General features: G+C 41.4%; 1 protein-coding gene across 1 annotated transcript in view; it reads left to right on the top strand.

The window, feature by feature from the left end:
* The first annotated feature begins 519 nt into the window (after positions 1–519).
* The window catches only part of LOC139446648 (uncharacterized), a 66,182-nt gene continuing 46,811 nt past the window's right edge, over positions 520–19,890 (top strand). The window contains exon 1 of the mRNA XM_071227925.1: positions 520–1,770. Coding sequence (XP_071084026.1) covers positions 1,274–1,770 — 497 coding nt within the window. The 5' untranslated portion in view covers positions 520–1,273. The remainder of the gene's footprint in view (positions 1,771–19,890) is intronic.

Below are 19,890 nucleotides of genomic sequence, written 5' to 3'. Positions count from 1 at the left end.
AATATGAAATTGCAACTAACAACACCTAACCAAATTTAAGGCTGTTTTTATGTGGTGATAAAACAAGCCCGTTTCTAAGCCTTAATTTATTCCAGGGAGAAGTGATTTATATCGCGAGTTGTGTTGTACGCTGCTTCGTAACCAGAGCTTATTTGAGACGGGAGCATGTTACCAAACCGTCGCCTATTAGGTTATATACGGTATTTCCATTTGCTATATAAATTAGTAATTTACATGTGAAACCGTTGCGGATTTAATAGCTTAGATACCATACATATGCTAATGTCTAGTCATTCACGAGGTTGGACTGTAGAACACAGTATTTATAACAGGAAAATAAATCCTGTTAAAGCAGATATGGCTTGAGCGGATACATTGTTCAGGAATGCACCCATTACCTCCCCTTGTTACAGCGATCAATGCGGCATCGTTGTCTCGGAACGAGTGTTATTCAGGTTAATTATTGGTACAAGGGAGGTAATTCAATATGGACTACTATCAAAATAGTGGCGACAGGGCCAAGGATAAACCCCCACTATACACCAACAGGCCCTGCTCCTCCCCAACGCCTATCCTGACCCAGCGAGGCTAGGAAATAACTGCGTGAGTGTTAACATCATTATAACAGGCGCTCTGCCATTCAAACAATGGTAGCCTGCGTGTTGTAAACAACAAAAGCGACATTTGTCGAATGTCCGTTTCGGGCCTGCGAACACAGTAATGGGCGACAGGAGTAGCGCTGACCGGACCGAGGAAGTGGTCCCGTGGTTGTTTCTCAATACTCATGTATGTAACAAGGTGAAACCACGATGTCGCTAGACTGCGAAGGGGTTGGGGACAACCTCCATGTCGTCTGTCAGTTGTGTGTTGCCATGGATACCCGTAGTCGCGAAGGTGACAATGGAACGTGCACGCCGAGATAACCATTTCATTTGGGATTGCAGTGTTTATCCTGCGCGGAGAGGGGACGGGTTATCGATTGTGCTGGTGAGAGTTTAACGTACAGACCCGGTAGATACACACTTGGTGATTGACTTTGCCATTGGGTTCGTGAATTTCTTCATCTTGATGTGATTACAAGGATTCCCAAAATCATCTTGCCATACATATCAAACTCACTAGTCTTGATGACGGAAGTAATTTCTTGCTGAAAACTTTGACGTATTTTTGACGTGAATTATTAATATCCGGACCCACAGTTAGACTGACAAGGCTACATTCCAGTTTTGAGATTAAAAGTTGTGGTGATGTGAATCGGCTTGTGTTTTTAAACATGAGGTTAAGGATAAGACGAGCGTTCTACACGCTTTCCCTTGTGAACCTGTTGGTATTTTTGTTTTACTTATATGGACTCGCATCGAAAGTACCTAAAGGGACGGTTGAACAATACGAATTTGCCAAGACAGGAAAGGACAAAACAACAATTCGAAAAACAACAACAACAACAACAACAACAACATCAAGGCCCTTTTCCGACTCATTGAAATTTCGAAATAGAACAAGTCCTGGGTGTCCACACGTTAAACGACCCACCAGCGTGCCAGATATTCAACAATTTCAAAGAATTGGCCACAGTGATGCATTTTATGTTTTCTCGGCATTTTTTGACGATGTGATCGAAGCGTCCCCAATCGTTCGATTATTGGGTCTCTCCACTAGGGGAGGGGGTGGCACCCTATACTGTCAGTTGTGGTTCGATGACCCCACCGGACCTGATTTTCTGGAAGTTCAAGTCAAAGTCCAAAGGATACCCGAGGATCATGGGCGGAAGTGAGTACACTGTTATTATATCACATATGCTTATAAACATGCCTGCTTATTTTGATATGGGTAACTATCAGTGTGGATTTAGAGAATACCTCACAAATTAGGTGAGATTATCCGTCTTTCATTGTTGTCTATAATGAGGGAGGCTGTTAGTAGAGGTTTGACCATCCGTTTTCTATACCATGCTGCCCCACTCCTGAAAATATCTCCTTTTCCACATCACTGGACCGGATGTGATACATGATTCACCAGACACATGAAATATCTTCTACTTATCATCCCAGACTTTCACAGATGTAGGATGTTTGTTTGTTGTTTAACGCCGCACTTAGCAATATTCCTGCTATATGACGGCGATCTGTAAATAATCGAGTCTGGACCATACAATCCAGTGATTGGCATCATGAGCATCGATCCACGCAATTTGGATCGATGACATGCATCAACCAAGTCAGCAAGCCTGACCAGCTGATCCCGTTAGTCACCTTTTACGCTAAACATAGGTTGCTAAAGACCTATTCTTCCCTGGATTCCCAGGGGTCTAGTTCGTACACAAACTGTTGACTTCCTTTTTAAGTTAGTTCCACTTTGAAAAGGCAAAATAATGACATATAACAATGTTAATATCGCTTCAGGCTATTTGTTATTCTCTTGAAAATGTTTCGTTATACTCTGCAGATTTCTCACTTAACTCGTCAATCGAGACTGTTCGTTTCGGAAAGTGCCATTTAAGTTACTTGACCAGCGTGTGTTCTTTCGCTTCCAACAGCGGACTCGTAGTTTTCTGGAATATCATTTGTTAAAGTTGATTGTGTATGAATATATATTATAACTACATTTTTAGTCTCAAATACAATGGGTGGTGAATCGTCCCTGTGTGTTATGTAGGGAGAATTAACTTTTCCAGGTTTTGCATTTGTAATGAAACAATTTAATTTTCCGGTAGACAGCTACACAAAAAGTAAAGGATAAATAGGATATTCCATGTGTCTCGTGAAATATCATGTTTTTCTCATCTCGTGACGGGTGAGAAAGAGATATTTTCTATCTTAAATTATTACCCACGTGGTGAAGATACAGGTGGTAAGATACTAAATCCGTACGTCACACGTGTGTCGTACAAGGTTGACCTTGTTTTATTCGTTTTGATTGGATAACCGTGACCTCTGTCACACCGGGACTACTTTTTTCATTCATAAAAAATCGCGAGACGTCATTCATTTTGCGATTACAAGGCAGAACTGAAGAAATTCATGAGAACGAGAGATATTTACAAACACTTTATTAAACCAAACAAGATAGTCACACGCATCAAATTCGGATTGCATTCTATATAAGTTATGCATAAAGCTCCTACAGACATATAATCGAGCTGGATCTATAAATCGATTTACAATGTACGACTGCCGATCGAGCGCGTCCCTTGAGCGTGACGCACCCGACCATTTTCGCAACTTTCAATTTGATTTAACGTAAAAGGATAAGCGTGGTGAAATGAAGTCTGTTTAAACTATCTGGACAGATATCTAGACTTACTTGGGATGATCCGGTTGTGCCATCGGTGTCCCCTTTGAAGCGTATTTTGTGGCGCTGTTTCGGGAGGTTTTGTTCATGAATGAACGAACACGACAGCACGACCAAATCACTTAAAGTTCACAGTTCCGATACAAATCATTCGAAAACTCCGTGGAAGTGTGCTTGACTTCTGATTTTGAGGCCCCAAACATCCCAAATGTGAACAGTAACATTCCCTATCTCTAGCGTAAAACGCTGTGAGTGGATCGCGGTTGTCTTTTCTTATTCCGGTGGCGACCTTGCCCTTCGATCGTTCGAAGCTGTCACTGACATGCAAGCAGATTTGAGTTTGTTGATTTTCACGTCTTCAGTATATAGGGTGGTACAGTTAACATGAATGTCTTTGGCGAACAGTCTGATTTCCCTCTTCCAAAATGGTACGAACATGATATAAATTCAGCTGATAGATCAAGGAAACCGAACCATTTTGATTGCACAGACGGGACCCCGGCAGTGCGATGCGTGTGACTGTTGGTGCGATATTCAAAGTGTGGCGCTAATGTGACATTTCAAATTTTCTTATCGGGGTCCTGCGTACTAACAACATGGCGCTTGAATTACCATAAATTGAAGACTTTCTTCCAAAAGGAACTTGAGCGTCGGTGCTGGTTTGTTTGCAAACAGAACAGCAGGCGCATGTTGTTAATGTTAGTCCACTCGTTTCGTAAAAATGGTATCTAACGAGAATGAGTGTAGTATTCTCTATATATATCCTCGACACATGAAATATCCCCTATGAGATCAAGGAGATATCACTGAAATGAAATTGCATCACAATGCTTTGCAGACCACTGTGACATTATCGTTTCCATGACGTCACAGTCAAATGACGTCACTAATCTCTGCTACTGAAACTGGTTGTGTAATTTTCACACAAGACACTGCTTATTACTGTTTATAGACTACTGTTGGCTGTCCGAATTTGTCGGCCATAACCACCTGAAATGTGTTTGCATTTGTATGAGTTGGGAGATAGCATTTCATCTGTTACTGGTGTGCAGCTCGAGGCAAAAAAAAACATAAATATTTGAATTACTGACGGTTTCTGTCTCCTGACCGAAACTTATATACAGCAGCTCCCAGTCCCAAATCCTTTGCTCGAATTTCACAACAGCTTGGGTTAAAATATTAAAAAGGGTCAAAAGCAGACTGCTATAGCTTTTACGCATCATTTACATAATACGTTTGTTCAGCTAAGGATTTGTTTGTTTGTTGTTTTACGCCGCAATCAAAACATATTCCAGCAATATGACGATGGTCTGTAAATTATCGAGTCTGGACCAGACAAACCAGTGATTAAATGATATCATGAACATCGGTCTACGCAGCTGGGAAACGTTAACCATCAACCAAGTCAGCGAGTCTGACCACCCGATACTTTTAGTCGAGTCATGGGTTGCTGACAAACCTATTTTCTAACCCTGATCTTCACAGGTCCAAGGATTACATGACTCCATGATCCCAGAACATTGTTTCACACGACAAAATCATCAAAATCAGATGTTAGCACTCGTTACCGCGAAGTTGTTTCACAGATGGACACGTTTCTCTCGCCCCAAACACCTCCGTAGTTTCTTTTCATTTGATTGTGTATTGTCTGTTACTTTGAATTATATATCATTTGCTCACCTAGAGGACACGGTATTGAAGATGTGCTAAAAAAGAGTTACCATATTCGACGTAATAAGCGCCTTGCTCTAATAAGCGCCCACGTCGATGTTTGCTAATATATTGGCTGATGAACAATCCCAGTTAGCACCCCTTCCAATTGATCAATGTTCACAAGACTTATTTATTCGTGTACGCACTCGTGTATTATATGCCCCCTTAAATATGAGCAATTATTTTCTGGAAAATATATCTGTCGTGTATGATACGCACATACTTTTGTTTTGTATCATTTCAGGCTGTCAGCATAAACTACAAAATTTACGATCTTTCAACTCTGGGTTTTTTTTCTCAGTAAAATTATATTCTAATAAGAGCCCCTATTTCTAATGTTGACGGCGCTTATTACGTCAAATACGGTAACTCAAACGTTTCGTAAAACTATAATATTGACAGAATTCGTCGATAACTAAGTTGCTACTATTTATCCATAAAATATTTTCCGAACCTTTCCGGGTTTTTTTAGTGTGGCAAATTTGTGATTATATCAAATTTCTTCCTATTGACTGCCTGGCTGTATACATAAGAACTCATTTAACTGTTCCATTTACAATTAGTTAATATGAATCCCCCGTTTATTGTTTCAAAAATAAGTAAGCGATTATTTATCCTGCCCTGTAAATGCTGCTGTTTGATTACTGTTTGTGTAAGGAAGGTTAAATCCCTTTAGCCTTATGATACGGCCCCTAAGATACGGCTGCAATACGTGACACGAACACTATGAACCATGACACACATTTCGGTAGTAAATCCTCCTCAAAGCAAACAGTTTACCCTTCTAGTCACACCGTATCAAAGTATACTTATGGTGTATAGATTTTCAAGGGCAGTGTTTGTCGTTTAGTAAGTGGTTTTGTAAATATTTGTTATTGACAAAAATCAGTAGTCAGCAGAGAGTATGATTCTTGCTTGAACGCTCTGCTGAATAGGAAATGTTGTCACTGAATTCAGAGCTCCAGATAAGCTTTTGGTGTTGTGGGTATTTTACGCATGCATTTTAAAATCATTGGGTATCAGTAATTCTATCTGGGTATTCATATTTCTGTTACCCACTAGTTTTTACACATGTGGGTATTTAAGTTAAATATTTAACAACACTATTCATCTAGTCCCTGCAAACTGGTGTCTCGTGGGTTCGAGAGCTTTATAGGACTCAATAATACCACGAGACTTCCACAAGAAAGTGTGATGGCAAATGATCGTGATGTAACTGTCATCGTGGAGTTTGGCAAGGTTGACGGAATGCCCGTTTATAATTTCAAAATAAGTTGCTGATTCGCTAATCGAATACGCAGGGTTACTTCACCATATTTTGATGATACGCACAAGTTTTATTTTTGTAGCGTATCTGTAATGTTCGTTGCGTATTTGATACGCATTGATTTTATTTTACTGCGTATTAATGCATTTCTGATGCGTAATTTACGCAGATACGCAGCCTATCTGTAGCTCCGGACTGAATATGTCATGGTCAAAGGGCTATGATGACACACAATCAGTCAGGTGTTACACCTTGAGACAAGACGAACGTTATTCACTCCGCTCTTTCACAACAAACCTGGGGGCGGTCGGGTAGCCTAGTGGTTAAAGCATTCGCTCATCACGCTGTTCGATCCCCGGCCGCGTCATACCAAAAGACGTTAAAAGATGGTACTTGTTGTTACCCTGTCTGGCGCTCGGCATTAAGGGGCTAAAACAAGGACTGGTCGGTTCGGAGTCAGTATACTGTGTCTGAGTGGGGTATTCATGTTCAACTGCGGCATGATATCTCAGTGTGCTAGCACTATAAATCGGCATCAGTCCGGACCAGTACAAGCAGCCACACACACACACACACACATGCATGCAGTAGCTATATAAGTGCAATAATCTTGGACGCGACGTTAAATCCCATTTCACCTCTCCTCACCTAATCGCTGGATTGTCTGGTCCAGACTCAATTGTCTACAGACCGCGTCATATTGCTGGTATATTGAGTTCGGCGTTAAACAACACACAAACAAACAAACAAAGTCTGAGACATGCATTCAGCCATCACATCGGACTTTGATCCCACATTGAGCTGACACGGCGTGATATAACTGGATTACCGTTCAAAGCAGCGATAAAACCCATTTCACTCTCTCCGATGGACAATCATCTAGGGGCACTTTGTCAACCGGTTTCCTATTTTTACCGGTTCCAGAACAACAAGTATGAGCAACTGTTAATCCAGTCCATACATTGGAATCCCCTGTGTGTAATTGTTTCATGTATTAGGTCATAGTTCGGATGAAGGGCTTATGAGTGTGTGAAATTTCTTGTTACTTGGTGGACGAGTCGTTTCATGTTTTAACTGATCTTCGCAAACGAGATATATGAATCGATTTCGTTGTTTTTTTTCAAGTTTAATCCAGACGCTTAAATGTATTGTTTTTGTTTTCCTGGACATATCGGCATGTTGGGGGAAATAGTTATGCTGACATTTCGATGATTATCATGATGTTAAATCCGATTTTCTGATTATTTATTTTTGTCACAATCGAAAGAGAACTTTAAGCGAGCGAGCTTCTTCCAGTAGTATTTAAGCGTATGCCCGCAAGCACGGGTATATGACTTTATGGCTCCATATCGTATAATATCGTATTAAGTGTCGATGGTGGCGCTGATAAACTAATAATCGAACTTATGGCGAACCCCTTGGGGATTCAGGGTTAGAATAGGTCCCCAGCAACCTGTGCTGGTCGCAAGAGGTAACCAAATGGAACGGATGACATGGTTGTCAGCGTCTCCTCGTATCCCGACAGCGTGGAAATTTGCTCTCAATATTATCACTTGATTGTCTGGTCCAGAATCGGTTATTTACAGGCTGCTGACTTGGTTGATGCATGTCATCGATCCCAATTGCGTGAATCGATGCTCATGATATTAATCACTGGGCTGTCTGGTCCAGGCTCGATTATTTACAGACCGCCGTCATAAAGCTGGAATATTGCTGAGTGCGGAGTTAAACAACAAACCAACCAACCAACCAAATTTACAGGCTGCCGTCTTATTGCTGGAATATTGCATCTTCCTGAGACAAGGGTGTTAACTGACCTCGAAAGTCCATTAAATTTGACTTATATTAATAAATATCTGATTCAGTTTACTCCCTTTGCTTGGGGAAGATGGAATATTGCTGAGTGCAGCGTTAAATAACAACCAAGCATGGTACAAATCTGAGATAATCCACCATTTCATCCCAACAGTTAACGTTATGAAACCAGCACTGCGATTCGAATTATAGCGTATTAGACCAGTAGGCAAACTAATATATGCACCCGAAATCCTTTTGAATATTTTGATCGATGGCCCTCACTTTGGACGACCCTAAACCCCGAGGGGCCAGTGCTACTGTATATTCCTCAATGGAGTTTACTGGACAACAGAACCAGATTTAGTAATGGACTGATTTCTCTGGCTGGAAAACCTTTTGTCCTCACCACTTGAAATAGAATCACGAAAACGTCGCGATGATTAATTAACGAAGATGGCTGCATGTGGGCTAATGCTTAAAAAGTGAAAATAAGCCTTTCCGCCGATAAGGCATATTACTTACAGTAATGACAACAATTGGGAAGAGCGCTTTTCGAGAAGTATCCATTTCATCAGTGAGTTTTGATCACGCGGTTACAATCCGGGTAAGAATCGGCAGTAATGATGATGTTTATCGCCAGCAAAGTTAATCATCGCGATATTTCGTGATTCTTTTTCAAGTGGTGGGGACTATCGTCTTTTTTGTCATTTTTACACAATTTAGGATTTATAGTATATGTTCTATTACTGGAGCGAGTGAAAGGCTGATTTGTCTAACCCAAAGAGTGAACACATAGCTGCTAGTCAACCAAAAGAGCACCAGGTTTTGTATACCAAAGACTTGCTCACGCTGAAATGTTAGAAAAACGTGTTTGTGACATATTTTCGCGTATTTTAAATGTTTAGCGTTCGTCCCAAACGTGCATGTGTCAAAGTAGACACAATTTGTGGATAACATATTCTTTAATTATTGTAAAGGCAGCGTTTCGGTATAGATCCTTAAAAGGTTGTCAAGCAAGACCGTCTTCAGTCTTGCTTGAAAACGGTATAAGGATCTATACCGAAACGTCGCCTTTACAGTAATTAAAGAAATTGTTATCCCAATCTTATTAAAATCAGATCTTAGTTCACGCTACCGCTAAACAACTTTAGTTTAGCGGTATCGAAAACTAAGATCTGATTTTAATGAGATTGTTGTTATCCATTAATTGTGTCTACTTTGTCTTCCGTCAACTTCTAAGTAATGCCTATCAAACAATTCAGAGCTCCAGATAAGCTTTTGGTGTTGTGGGTATTTTACCCATGCATTTTAAAATCATTGGGTATCAGTAATTCTATCTGGGTATTCAAATTTCTGTTACCCACTAGTTTTTACACATGTGGGTATTTAAGTTAAATATTAAGAAAAAACACTATTCATCTAGTCCCTGAAAACTGGTGTCGTGTGGGTTCGACTCAAAAATACCACGATACTTCCACAAGAAAGTGTGATGGCAAATGATCATGATGTGACTGTCATCGTGGAGTTTGGCAAGGTTGACGGAATGCCCGTTTATAATTTCAAAATAAGTTGCTGATTTGCTAATCGAATACGCAGGGTTACTTCACAATATGTTGATGATACGCACAAGTTTTATTTTTGTAGCGTATCTGTGTTGTTCATTGCGTATTTGATACGCTTGGATTATATTTTACTGCGTATTTCTGCATTTCTGATGCGTATTTCACGCAAATACGCAGCTTATCTGGAGCTCTGAACAATTCATCTGTGAATGTGTTGACAAAGTCTCATTCCGATTCATATCAACAAAACGGATAATATTCATAACAATATGCAAATTTCTCATTTATGCATAATGTAATGGCGATAAGCGGACTACACGTGTACTGTGCCATTGCTTCACGCTGTAGGTTGATGAATGGTATCGGATTTTGCATGGGCGATATACAGATTGCCCACGCTGATACCAGTACGTTTAATTACTTCCCACACTCTGCCATGGATATCAACAATTCTTGACACGCACTTACTTCATAACTAATGTCTTTATAAGGTAAACTTCTGCATATCTCGGATACATTCATGCGAAGGAATTTTACGTATTGTTTAACAGGAAATAGCTGAGCTTTACACCATAACAGTCATGCATATTATGCATATTTATAACCAAATAAGTTATGACTGGGAGAAATTCACTGGATTGAGAATAGTGTGACGCCTTTTTATCAATAGTCCAGCCACAGACCTGGACACTTGAAGGAGCACATTGGTTGGTGGTGCATGTCAATATGTACAGCCGTAAAGTGTTAACCACAGTCAGCAATATTGCAGCTTCATCACTGCGTGACCTCGGGGCACGGGTGGTCCAGTCGTCTAAGGCGTCCCTTCGGCACGCCAGAAACCTATGGTCGTGGGTTCGAATCCTGGTTCGCCCAGATTATGTTTCTAGGGTTGTCAGCACCATACCCGTGCTCGTGGGTTTCACCGAAGTGGTAAACGTCTGAGACCTGCATCACTTCGGGCTTTCCTACCACATTAAGCTGACACGCCGCCATATAACTGGAATACTGTTAAAAGCGGCGTTAAAAACAACTCACTCACTCCCTCACGGCGTGACCTGGTGGTTGATGTTATGAGCTTCGACTTACAGTCGGCGAGATAGGAACGTATTCTTACCCTGTACCTGCGTGGTATAGTTTGTAATGAATGAGTTGCCTTAAACACTGCCCCGACCAGGATGTCAGCTATCATGGCGCGTCAGCTCAATATTTGTAAGGTGCGGTGAAATGGGGTTAAACATGGCTTTCATGATTATTCCACTTACCGTATTTAACGACGTGAATGCAAGTGTGGGTGTGCGTGCGTGTACCATCGTCCGATCTGTTGCGGTTTTACCATGCTAGCCCACTGAGTTTTAACATGGATACCCCACTCGGACACAGTATACTGACTCCGAGCCGACCAATCTTGTTCTTATACATTTTCTGCCGATCGCCAGGCAGTGAGTAAAGAGTATGCCATCTTTTTACGTCTTTAAAACTATTAACGTCGCATCGGGATCAGAATTACCCAAGCCATATAGCCACGAGAGCAAATTATACAGTGATGCAAGCAACGACTCGTCAGGGCATGCATTACCATGACTGCAATCACAGTGTACCTACGAACAAACAAAACAACAAACAAATAAAGATCTAGCAACTGGAGCTTTCCAACACAACGTTGTTTTCCCACATACTCCACTGGTTTTATTTTTCCAATCTATCAAGCAGTTGATGTTTCGCCTGATGACACAAGGATGGTGTCTCAGTTTCACAAATGGCACTAATTAAAATGTCTAGACCATAGACTCGAAAAGAGTTCTCTTGTCTGCTTTTAATACATCACGACTTCTTGCGTATCACCGTTTTCAATGTCTCAATTAAACAGATTCAAATTTTCCAAAAAGTCAAAACTGTTTTATGTACCGCTTGATCAAGCTGAAATGAGAAATATACCCGAATACAGAATAGCTATAGCCTCAACGGTTAATTGTTTGTTATGAAGCGTTTTTTGACAAAGTAATTCATGGTTATATAAGAGAAGTGACGTGTGATTGCTATATATTTTTCGAGTTGTAAAGCGATTTTTTGTAATTTTAGCCATGTTAACACATGACGCCGTTTTCTATATATAAGGCGCTCGTGTCGGTCGTTTTCAGATTAGGTATTACAAAAGTGTTCATCGTCTTAAGAACATTTTGTGTGAGATGTAAATTAGATCGAGTTGCCGAACGTGTCAAATTAGATCAGTCACTAACAATAATCGCGGGGTTGTCCATTAATTAAAGCTTTGTTTGTTGTTTAACGCCACACTCAGCGGTTTGACGGCGGACTGTAAATAATCGAGTCTGGACCAGAGAATCCAGTGACTGATATAATGAGCATACCCAAGTCAGCGAACCTGACCACCCGATCCAGCTAGTCGCCTCATACGACTGGCATAGTCGCCTCTTACGACAAGACATGGGTTGGTGAAGTTCTATTCTAACCGGGATCTCCACAGGGCCAATGTTCAATGCATGGGTAAACTGCGTGAAGCCCACTTGCTTGCTAAAACAACGGAAAACTAATCGTCCACTGTGTCCATATGTAAGTAGCAACTACTGGGCCCCGTTCTCAAAAAGCGATTGCAACACTAAGTCGATCGTAACCTCCATAGACCGCCTCCGTGGTCTAGTGGTAGAGCGTCCGCCCGGAGAGCGGAAGGTCCGGGGTTCGATCCCCTACCGCGCCATACCACAAGACGTTAAAAGATGGTACTTGTTGTTACCCTGTCTGGCTCGGCATTAAGGGGCTAAAACAAGGACTGGTCGGCTCGGAGTCAGTATACTGTGTCTGAGTGGGGTATTCATGTTAAACTGCGGCATGGTATCTCAGTGAGCTAGCACTATAAATCGGCATCAGTCCGGACTAGTACAAGCAGCTGCACACGTACATGCACGTCGCTATGTAAGTGCAATAATCTTGGACGCGACGATAAACCCCATTTCACCTTCACCTCACCGTTACCTTCATACTTCAGACTTACGACAATCGTTAGCATTAGATCGCTTTGTGGAACGGGGCCTTGATGCACGTTCTGCCAGGGTTCTCACACAGCTAGGTTTTTAGGTACAGTGTCTTTCGAGTGTATAGGCTGGCAACACTAAGCCTCCTTCACATGCAGTTTTCAACTCAGTTATTGTAAGATTGTGTGCCTATAGTCTATTGAACGCTTTCCTAATCTATTTCGCAAATTGCCTCTGGCTAACATGTTGTGTCAAGGTTGTGTTACTCGAAATAGATGTGTGCTTTTTACCATAGAAACCAACAGCTGTGACAAACCTGCGTCAATTGCAAGTGTTGGATGGCCGTTATTGGTTGCCGTTTCACTCCAAGGGATATTCAATGTAAACAGATTTGTTTGTTTGTTGTTTAACGCCGCACTCAGCAATATTCCAGATATATGACGGCGGTCTGTAAATAATCGAGTCTGGACCAGACAATCGAGTGATTGACATCATGAGCATCAATCCACGCAATTGGGATACGATGACATGCATCAACCAAGTCAGCGAGCCTGACCACCCGATCCCGTTAGTCGCCTTTTACGGCAAGTATGAGCTGCTGAAGACCTATTCTACCCCGGATCTTCACGGTACATTACAGAGACAAGAGTCTATGTGAAATTTCCAAATTTGATTTTGCGGTGTTACATCTTCAGGTGACATGCCACGACAACGCCAACGTTTGTTAATGTGTTCTGCATTAAAAGTGTATATAACCCGCGCCTGTTCCGCGAATAATAATTCAAAGCGAACCACAGCGAACAATATGAACCGTTATCTTGCACAACGAAGCTCTCTTCATAATTTGTATACATACGTAATAGCATTATATGTTTTTCACTGGTATACTTCAAAGGATGGATTTCATTAATTACGGCTCCCAGTTGGCCGCTCGAAAGGAACGCAACGATTGATGACGTCATTGAAATACGTGCTCTAATTCGAGTTGATTGTGAGAGACGTACTGTTAGAATATAAACCAAATCAGGCCTGGTTGAAAGGGAATAAAATTAAGTTTGTTTTATTTTTGCATGAAACAATTAAATTTTAAGAGAGTCTTGCAGTATTGTGTTTGAATAAAAGAAGACGGACCTGTTTTCCACTGATTATATCAGTAGAAATATGATACCCCATACTATCGTGTCATAAGTTGTAGCAATCATTTTTCGAAATATCAATATGTTTCAACTTATCTTGTATTTAGTAGGAAAGGTATCCATTGTGTGATTAATGTTATATATTTGATCATAATACTATCAGCTATTCAAGAACGGTGTTGTTTACAAGATTAATAAGTTTTTTCATTGTGATTTCTTGCGTGGGGATTCCAAGTTCCTCAGCTGGTTTGTTTGTTTGTTTGTTAGTTGTTTAACGCCGCACTCAGCAGTATGTCATCTATATGACGTCGGTCTGTAAATAATCGAGACCATTTCAAGTGCCCGCTTACAGACTTAGACTCGACTGAGTCAATTATGGGATATATATATCAATTAAGTATTATTATATTAACCAAACTTCATTCATAGCAGCAGGGGTGGCGGTGTAGTCTCGTGGTTCAAGTGTTGCTTCATCACACCGAAGACCCGGGTTCGGCTCCCAACGTGTTTTTTGTGTGTGTGAAGCCTATTTACTGTGGTAGTTTTGTCCTTTCTGCTGCCATTATCGATCCGAAAGAATGCCAATTACTATTTCGTTCATACATCAAGTCATTACGACATGCAATCGATAACGTTTGTAATAACTTCAAGGTCATGAATATTCAACGACTTTATTTTGTTATGAGATATTTGTGGAGCTTATATGTATTGGCTACGGCATTTTGGGAACCAAGTTGAATTCCCTTCACAATAAGATCCTCAGTCTTTGTTCAATAGCCACGCCGAAAGCCTGAAGTCGAGACCCCACATGGGCTTGTTGCCTTGCTTGGTCAGCGCCGCACTCAGCAATATTCCAGCTATATGACAGTGGTCTGTAAAAAATCGAGTGTGGTCAAACAAACAAACTTTTAACACAGGACAAGAGATTTCACAGCCATTCACTCTTACGGACAATTATATACTAATACCCTGTCTGTGAACAGAGCGTCTGGCCGGGGACTGGAAGATCGGTGGTTCGATCCCCAGTCTCGTCATACCAAAAGGCATTAAGGGGATAAAACAAGGACTGGTCGATTCGGAGTTCGTATACTGCGTCTGAATGGGATATCCATGTTAAACTGCGGCATGGTATCTCAGTGGGATAACACTATAAAACTGGCACTAGTCCTGAATAGTACAAGCAGCCACGCGCACGCACGCACGCATGCACGCACACACACACGCACGCACTCAAACGTTATTATATTTTAGCGCGACGTTAAACCAACCCCATTACACCTCACTTTACCCAATAACATAAACTCGGTAAGCTTCTGATAACTGACACATCCAACCCTTCAAGCGAGAAATGAAGATATAACCGCTTATCATTGTGTTCTTAATGCGATTCAAAAGATTCTAAGGAACCGCCGGGAGGCATAATACCGTCAATAGACGCTATGTATCGTCAATACCTAACGTAAGTTTGATATGCTACCGTGACACCTTTCATTATGCTCGCACCGTTCGTCAAGGAGCTCCGCGCGGACACTGGGGTGAAGCGATGAGTATTCGTGGAAGTGAAGCTGTTTGATACATACAGTAAACTACGTTCATAACGAACACCCCTATGACGAACTGACTTCTATAACGAACTTATTTTTAGTCCAGTCCATTTGTTGTATATATGTTGTATATATGCTTATAACGATCTACGGTTATTACGAACTAAACTTAGTGGTCCCTTGAGTTCGTTATAACCGTAGTTTCATGTGTGTACGAACACTGGATGAAGTGTAAGGAGACAGAAGGTATGGGTCGGTGGGTACAGAAGTGATGCTTTTTCAGACTATTCAAATGCTTCAAGCACTGGATCACTATGTAGCCTGAGTTTGTTCCGGGGCGCGGTGTGGTTTGCGAGTTTGAAAGATAGGTGCGAGAGCTGTGTCAGATCTTGGCAACATATTGATGGCAGGTATGAGCGATATTGTTCAGAAATTGGGTCATTGTGGCTTCCATGGTCACTGAACGGAACGTTTGCCATTTAAAGTTTGTGGGGATGAATTAGGGCTGTACGAACATCCATGGTATCGTGTTGCACTGTTTTAGGTTACAGTGACGTTATTTCTACCACATATCGGCTTCCCGTGTTTGTTGGGAATTCGAGCCTTTGGGGTATTAATCTGATAACCACAAGAGTGCCACACGTCCTCCCAGATGTACAACCCACACATTTTTGTGACTGTCCATTAGTGTTGCACTGTTGTTAATGTAGGATATTGCATTTCGTGTCCTGAAAGCAAGCACGTCCTCGCCATGTTTGTCCCGGGTATGGCGACACCCATCGCCTGCAGGTAGCAATACCACTGAATCTCTTCGGAAGATAAGAGGATATCTAACTTCAAGGACATCAACAGCTGTCTGTCTGTAAACTTGAAATCCAAACCTCGAACGTCCTGGACCGTAAACCTGTTTCATCTGTCGGGTTATTTAAATTAGGGACTGGAAGTGAATACGCCCGACCTGTGTTCGTGTGACAGAAAAGATGGTTCGCGAGATAACAAGAGCCTCTTCACCCGTGACCCTTAGTGGCCTTGACTGGCGTACATTTTGTCGCTTTTATGTCAGTGATACAACGTTGAAAATAAGCTCTGTTGGTAGTATTAAGTCTTGACCAGGCTCTGACCAGTCAGTGATGCACTGTTATGACCAGTGTCCGTTGGGACACAGGCTTTTGAACAAAATGTTAATTGATACACTACTGTTTTGTTTCTTTGTTTCTGTATAACGCCGCACTCAGCAATATTTCAGCTATATGACGGCGCGGTCTGTAAATAATCGAGTCTGGACCAGACAATCCAGTGATAAACATCATGAATCTCGATCCACGCAATGTGGGGTACGATAACGTGCATCAACCAAGTCAGCAAGCCTGACCACCCGATTCCGTTAGTCGCCTCTCACGACAAGCAAAGTCAGTCGTCTTTACGGCTAGAATGCTTTTCTGAAGACCTTTTCTACCCCGGATCTTCTCGGGTCGATACACTACTGTGAATCACATCCGTCCTCGACATACATTTGTTTAATAATACAGTGTTTCTTAAGGAATGTGTTGTCTTCAGTGAAACAATTTTGTCGACAATCTCTGGATTTGTGACATCTGGAAATATGGATAACAGTAATTTATCAATTGTTGATGACAATCTGTGTCACCAATTGTTCTCAGAAATCCAAAGGTAAAAATCATCAAGTTTGCTTTTTGGAGTGGTACAACAATGGTACAGCAATGGTACAACAATGGTACAACAATGGTACAGCAAGGGTACAACAATGGTACAGCAAGCGAACCAAATTAACATAAACATACGAGTCAGCGGGAGGACAGTTTATGTCGCATAGACAGTAGCTCAGCCATACATCAATGCATTCTGAGATGCCTTCCAACCTTGATATATGTTGGGTTTTTTTTGTTTAACGCCACACTCAGCAATATTCCAGCTATATCACGGCGGCCTGTAAATAATCATGTCTGGACCAGACAATCCAGTGATTGATATTGCGAGCAGCGACCTTGTGTCGTTGCTTTAATAGTTCCAGATCAATTAATATCACTAGTGTCAGAAATGTACTATCCTATTATAACATATGATAGGGTAGTATATCATCCTGGTCGTCGGGATGGGGCGGTCGGGTAGCCTAGTGGTTATAGCGTTCGCTCGTCACGCCGAAGACCCGGGTTCGATTCCCGACATGGGTACAATGTGTGATCATCGTTGTCTCGAAGTAATACCTTGTCCTCTGCGCGTTCCTTCTTATTCATCACTTTTGGTTGTGTCGGACCTCGGATAACTCGAAGTATATCCCTTCAACTTCGACACAACGGTGATTAACTTACTCCCGACACTGGAACTGACACAAATAGACCTTTGTCTGCACTAAAGTATCCAGTAAATTGATGATGGATTATTTTTTTTATCGAAATCAAGTTTTGTTTGTTTGTTTATTTGTTTGTTGTTTAACGCCGCACTCAGCAATATTCTAGCTCTATGACAGCGGTCTGTAAAATAATCGAGTCTGGACCAGACAATCCAGTGATTGACATCATGAGCATCGATCCACGCAATTGGGATCGATGACATGTATCAACCAAGTCAGAGAGCCTGACCACCCGATCCCGTTAGTCGCCTTTTACGACAAGCATAGTCGCCTTTTACGGCAAGTATGGGTTGCTGAAGACCTCTTCTACCACGGAATCGAAATCAAGTACCCATAACCTTTAATATAATTAAACTTTTCATTTCTAGATGTAAAACGTGATTCATATAATTTGAAATAAAAATACATCGTATTAAATGGCAGTCTCGTTTGAAATGTGCCTTCAGCAAACGATAGTAAAGGTCAAATTTATATGATCCGATGGCCCTTTAAAAAAGATTTGCTACTGTTGAAAAGATAACGTTTGGGTAATTGCAACGTTGCATAAACTATTTATATTGCCCTACTCTCAAAACAACTGAGATAGCTTTGTATTATAGATTACTATAATTGGCAGATTGGTAGGTAATGGTTAACATTTTGAGGGATTATTTTTTGCTGATAAAATCGTAGATATTTTTACTTTGGCGATATTAGCTGGACTTATCTTTACGGCTGAATGGCTTTATTTCGTCGTTGCAGTATATAGAACAACACTCGTTCGGCTCACTTAAGTCACATATTATAGAGATAAGCGGGAAAACGATATATGTAGATGATATACTTCGGTAAACGAGTTCATAAAATTTAAAAAAACGTGATGCATTATTGAGTCCCACATTTGTATCAACGCGAGATTTGATAAAATAATGAATTGTTAAGACAGTACCGTATTTATTTTTCGATTCCAGAAATCACGTTTGTTAGTTCTATATTGAGTTCGCACACAAAGCGTTATTTGTGATGTGCTTAATCGTGAAACTGTAATGTCATTTTGAAGGTGGTGAAATGGGGTTTAACGTCGCGTTCACGATTATGAATGTGAATCATAATGTGAATCACTGGATTGTCTGGTCCAGACTCGATAACTTACAGACCACCGTCATATAACTGGAATATTGTTGAGTGTGGCGTCAAACTATAAACTAACACTCAGAAGGCTGGTGTTCATTCCCAACATGAGTATACATTCTGTGAAACCCATTTCTGCCCCCCCCCCCCCCCCCCCCCCCCCCAACGCGCCGTGATATAGCTGCACTCACTCAATCACTCACTCACTCACCCTAAATAACTCACCCACCTAAATAACTCAAACTGGTTTCATGTTCGTCTATGTTTGTTATACGGTTTCATAAGACAGCGTGAAGAGAATTCGTTTTCGTGTATAAAGACTAGACACCAGGAAGAACGTTCCCTCATGAACTCGGTTCACTCATCCGTCAACACAACCACGATCACTTCCTTGTTGTACTACCACGAGATACACACAACAGCTACAGCACAATGAATATAGGGCGGATCCGGATTACAAAAGGCACAAAAGACATCACGACATTTTCTTTATTTATAGGCATGTTTCTATATTTTTACCCAAATTGAAAAAAGTGTATACGCCATTTTGGAAAGCAATAAGCCAGTGACCAGGAAAACGAACCGATCTGAAACTGCGGGTTCATATGTCGGCGAGCTACCCGGGTAACTTGAACAGAGTGGGGACACAAAAGGAGAACATTTCACGGTGTCACGGCGACCACCATTGGTACGTGACGCCATAAAACTGTAGGGATTTATTTATAGTTATTAACAGGCTGAGGCTAGGGTGTGGTTGCTGTTACATTGTGTCGGGTTGTTTGACATGTAGTTAGTGGTATGTTTGTCGTTTAACACCGCACTCAGCGATATTCCATCTATATGACGGCGGTCTGTAAATAATCGAGTCTGGACTAGACAATCCAGTGATTAATATCATGAACATCGATCCACACAATTGGGATCGATGACATGTATCAACCAGGTTGGCGAGCCTGACCAACCGATCCCGTTGGTCGCCTCTTACGACAAGCAGTGTCGCTTTTATGGCAAGCATGGGTTGCTGAAGACATATTCTACCACGGATCTTCACTGGTCATGTGTAGTTAGTGTTACTTTTTCTTGGATTTAAAACATAGGTCGCCGTGTTGAAC

This window comes from Haliotis cracherodii, unplaced genomic scaffold, assembly GCF_022045235.1.
Source record: "Haliotis cracherodii isolate W230 unplaced genomic scaffold, xgHalCrac1.p SCAF_10, whole genome shotgun sequence".
NCBI classification, from domain to species: Eukaryota; Metazoa; Mollusca; class Gastropoda; order Lepetellida; family Haliotidae; genus Haliotis; species Haliotis cracherodii.
Note: the sequence above shows the minus strand (reverse complement) of the source record. Positions and strands in the feature narration are given on the sequence as shown.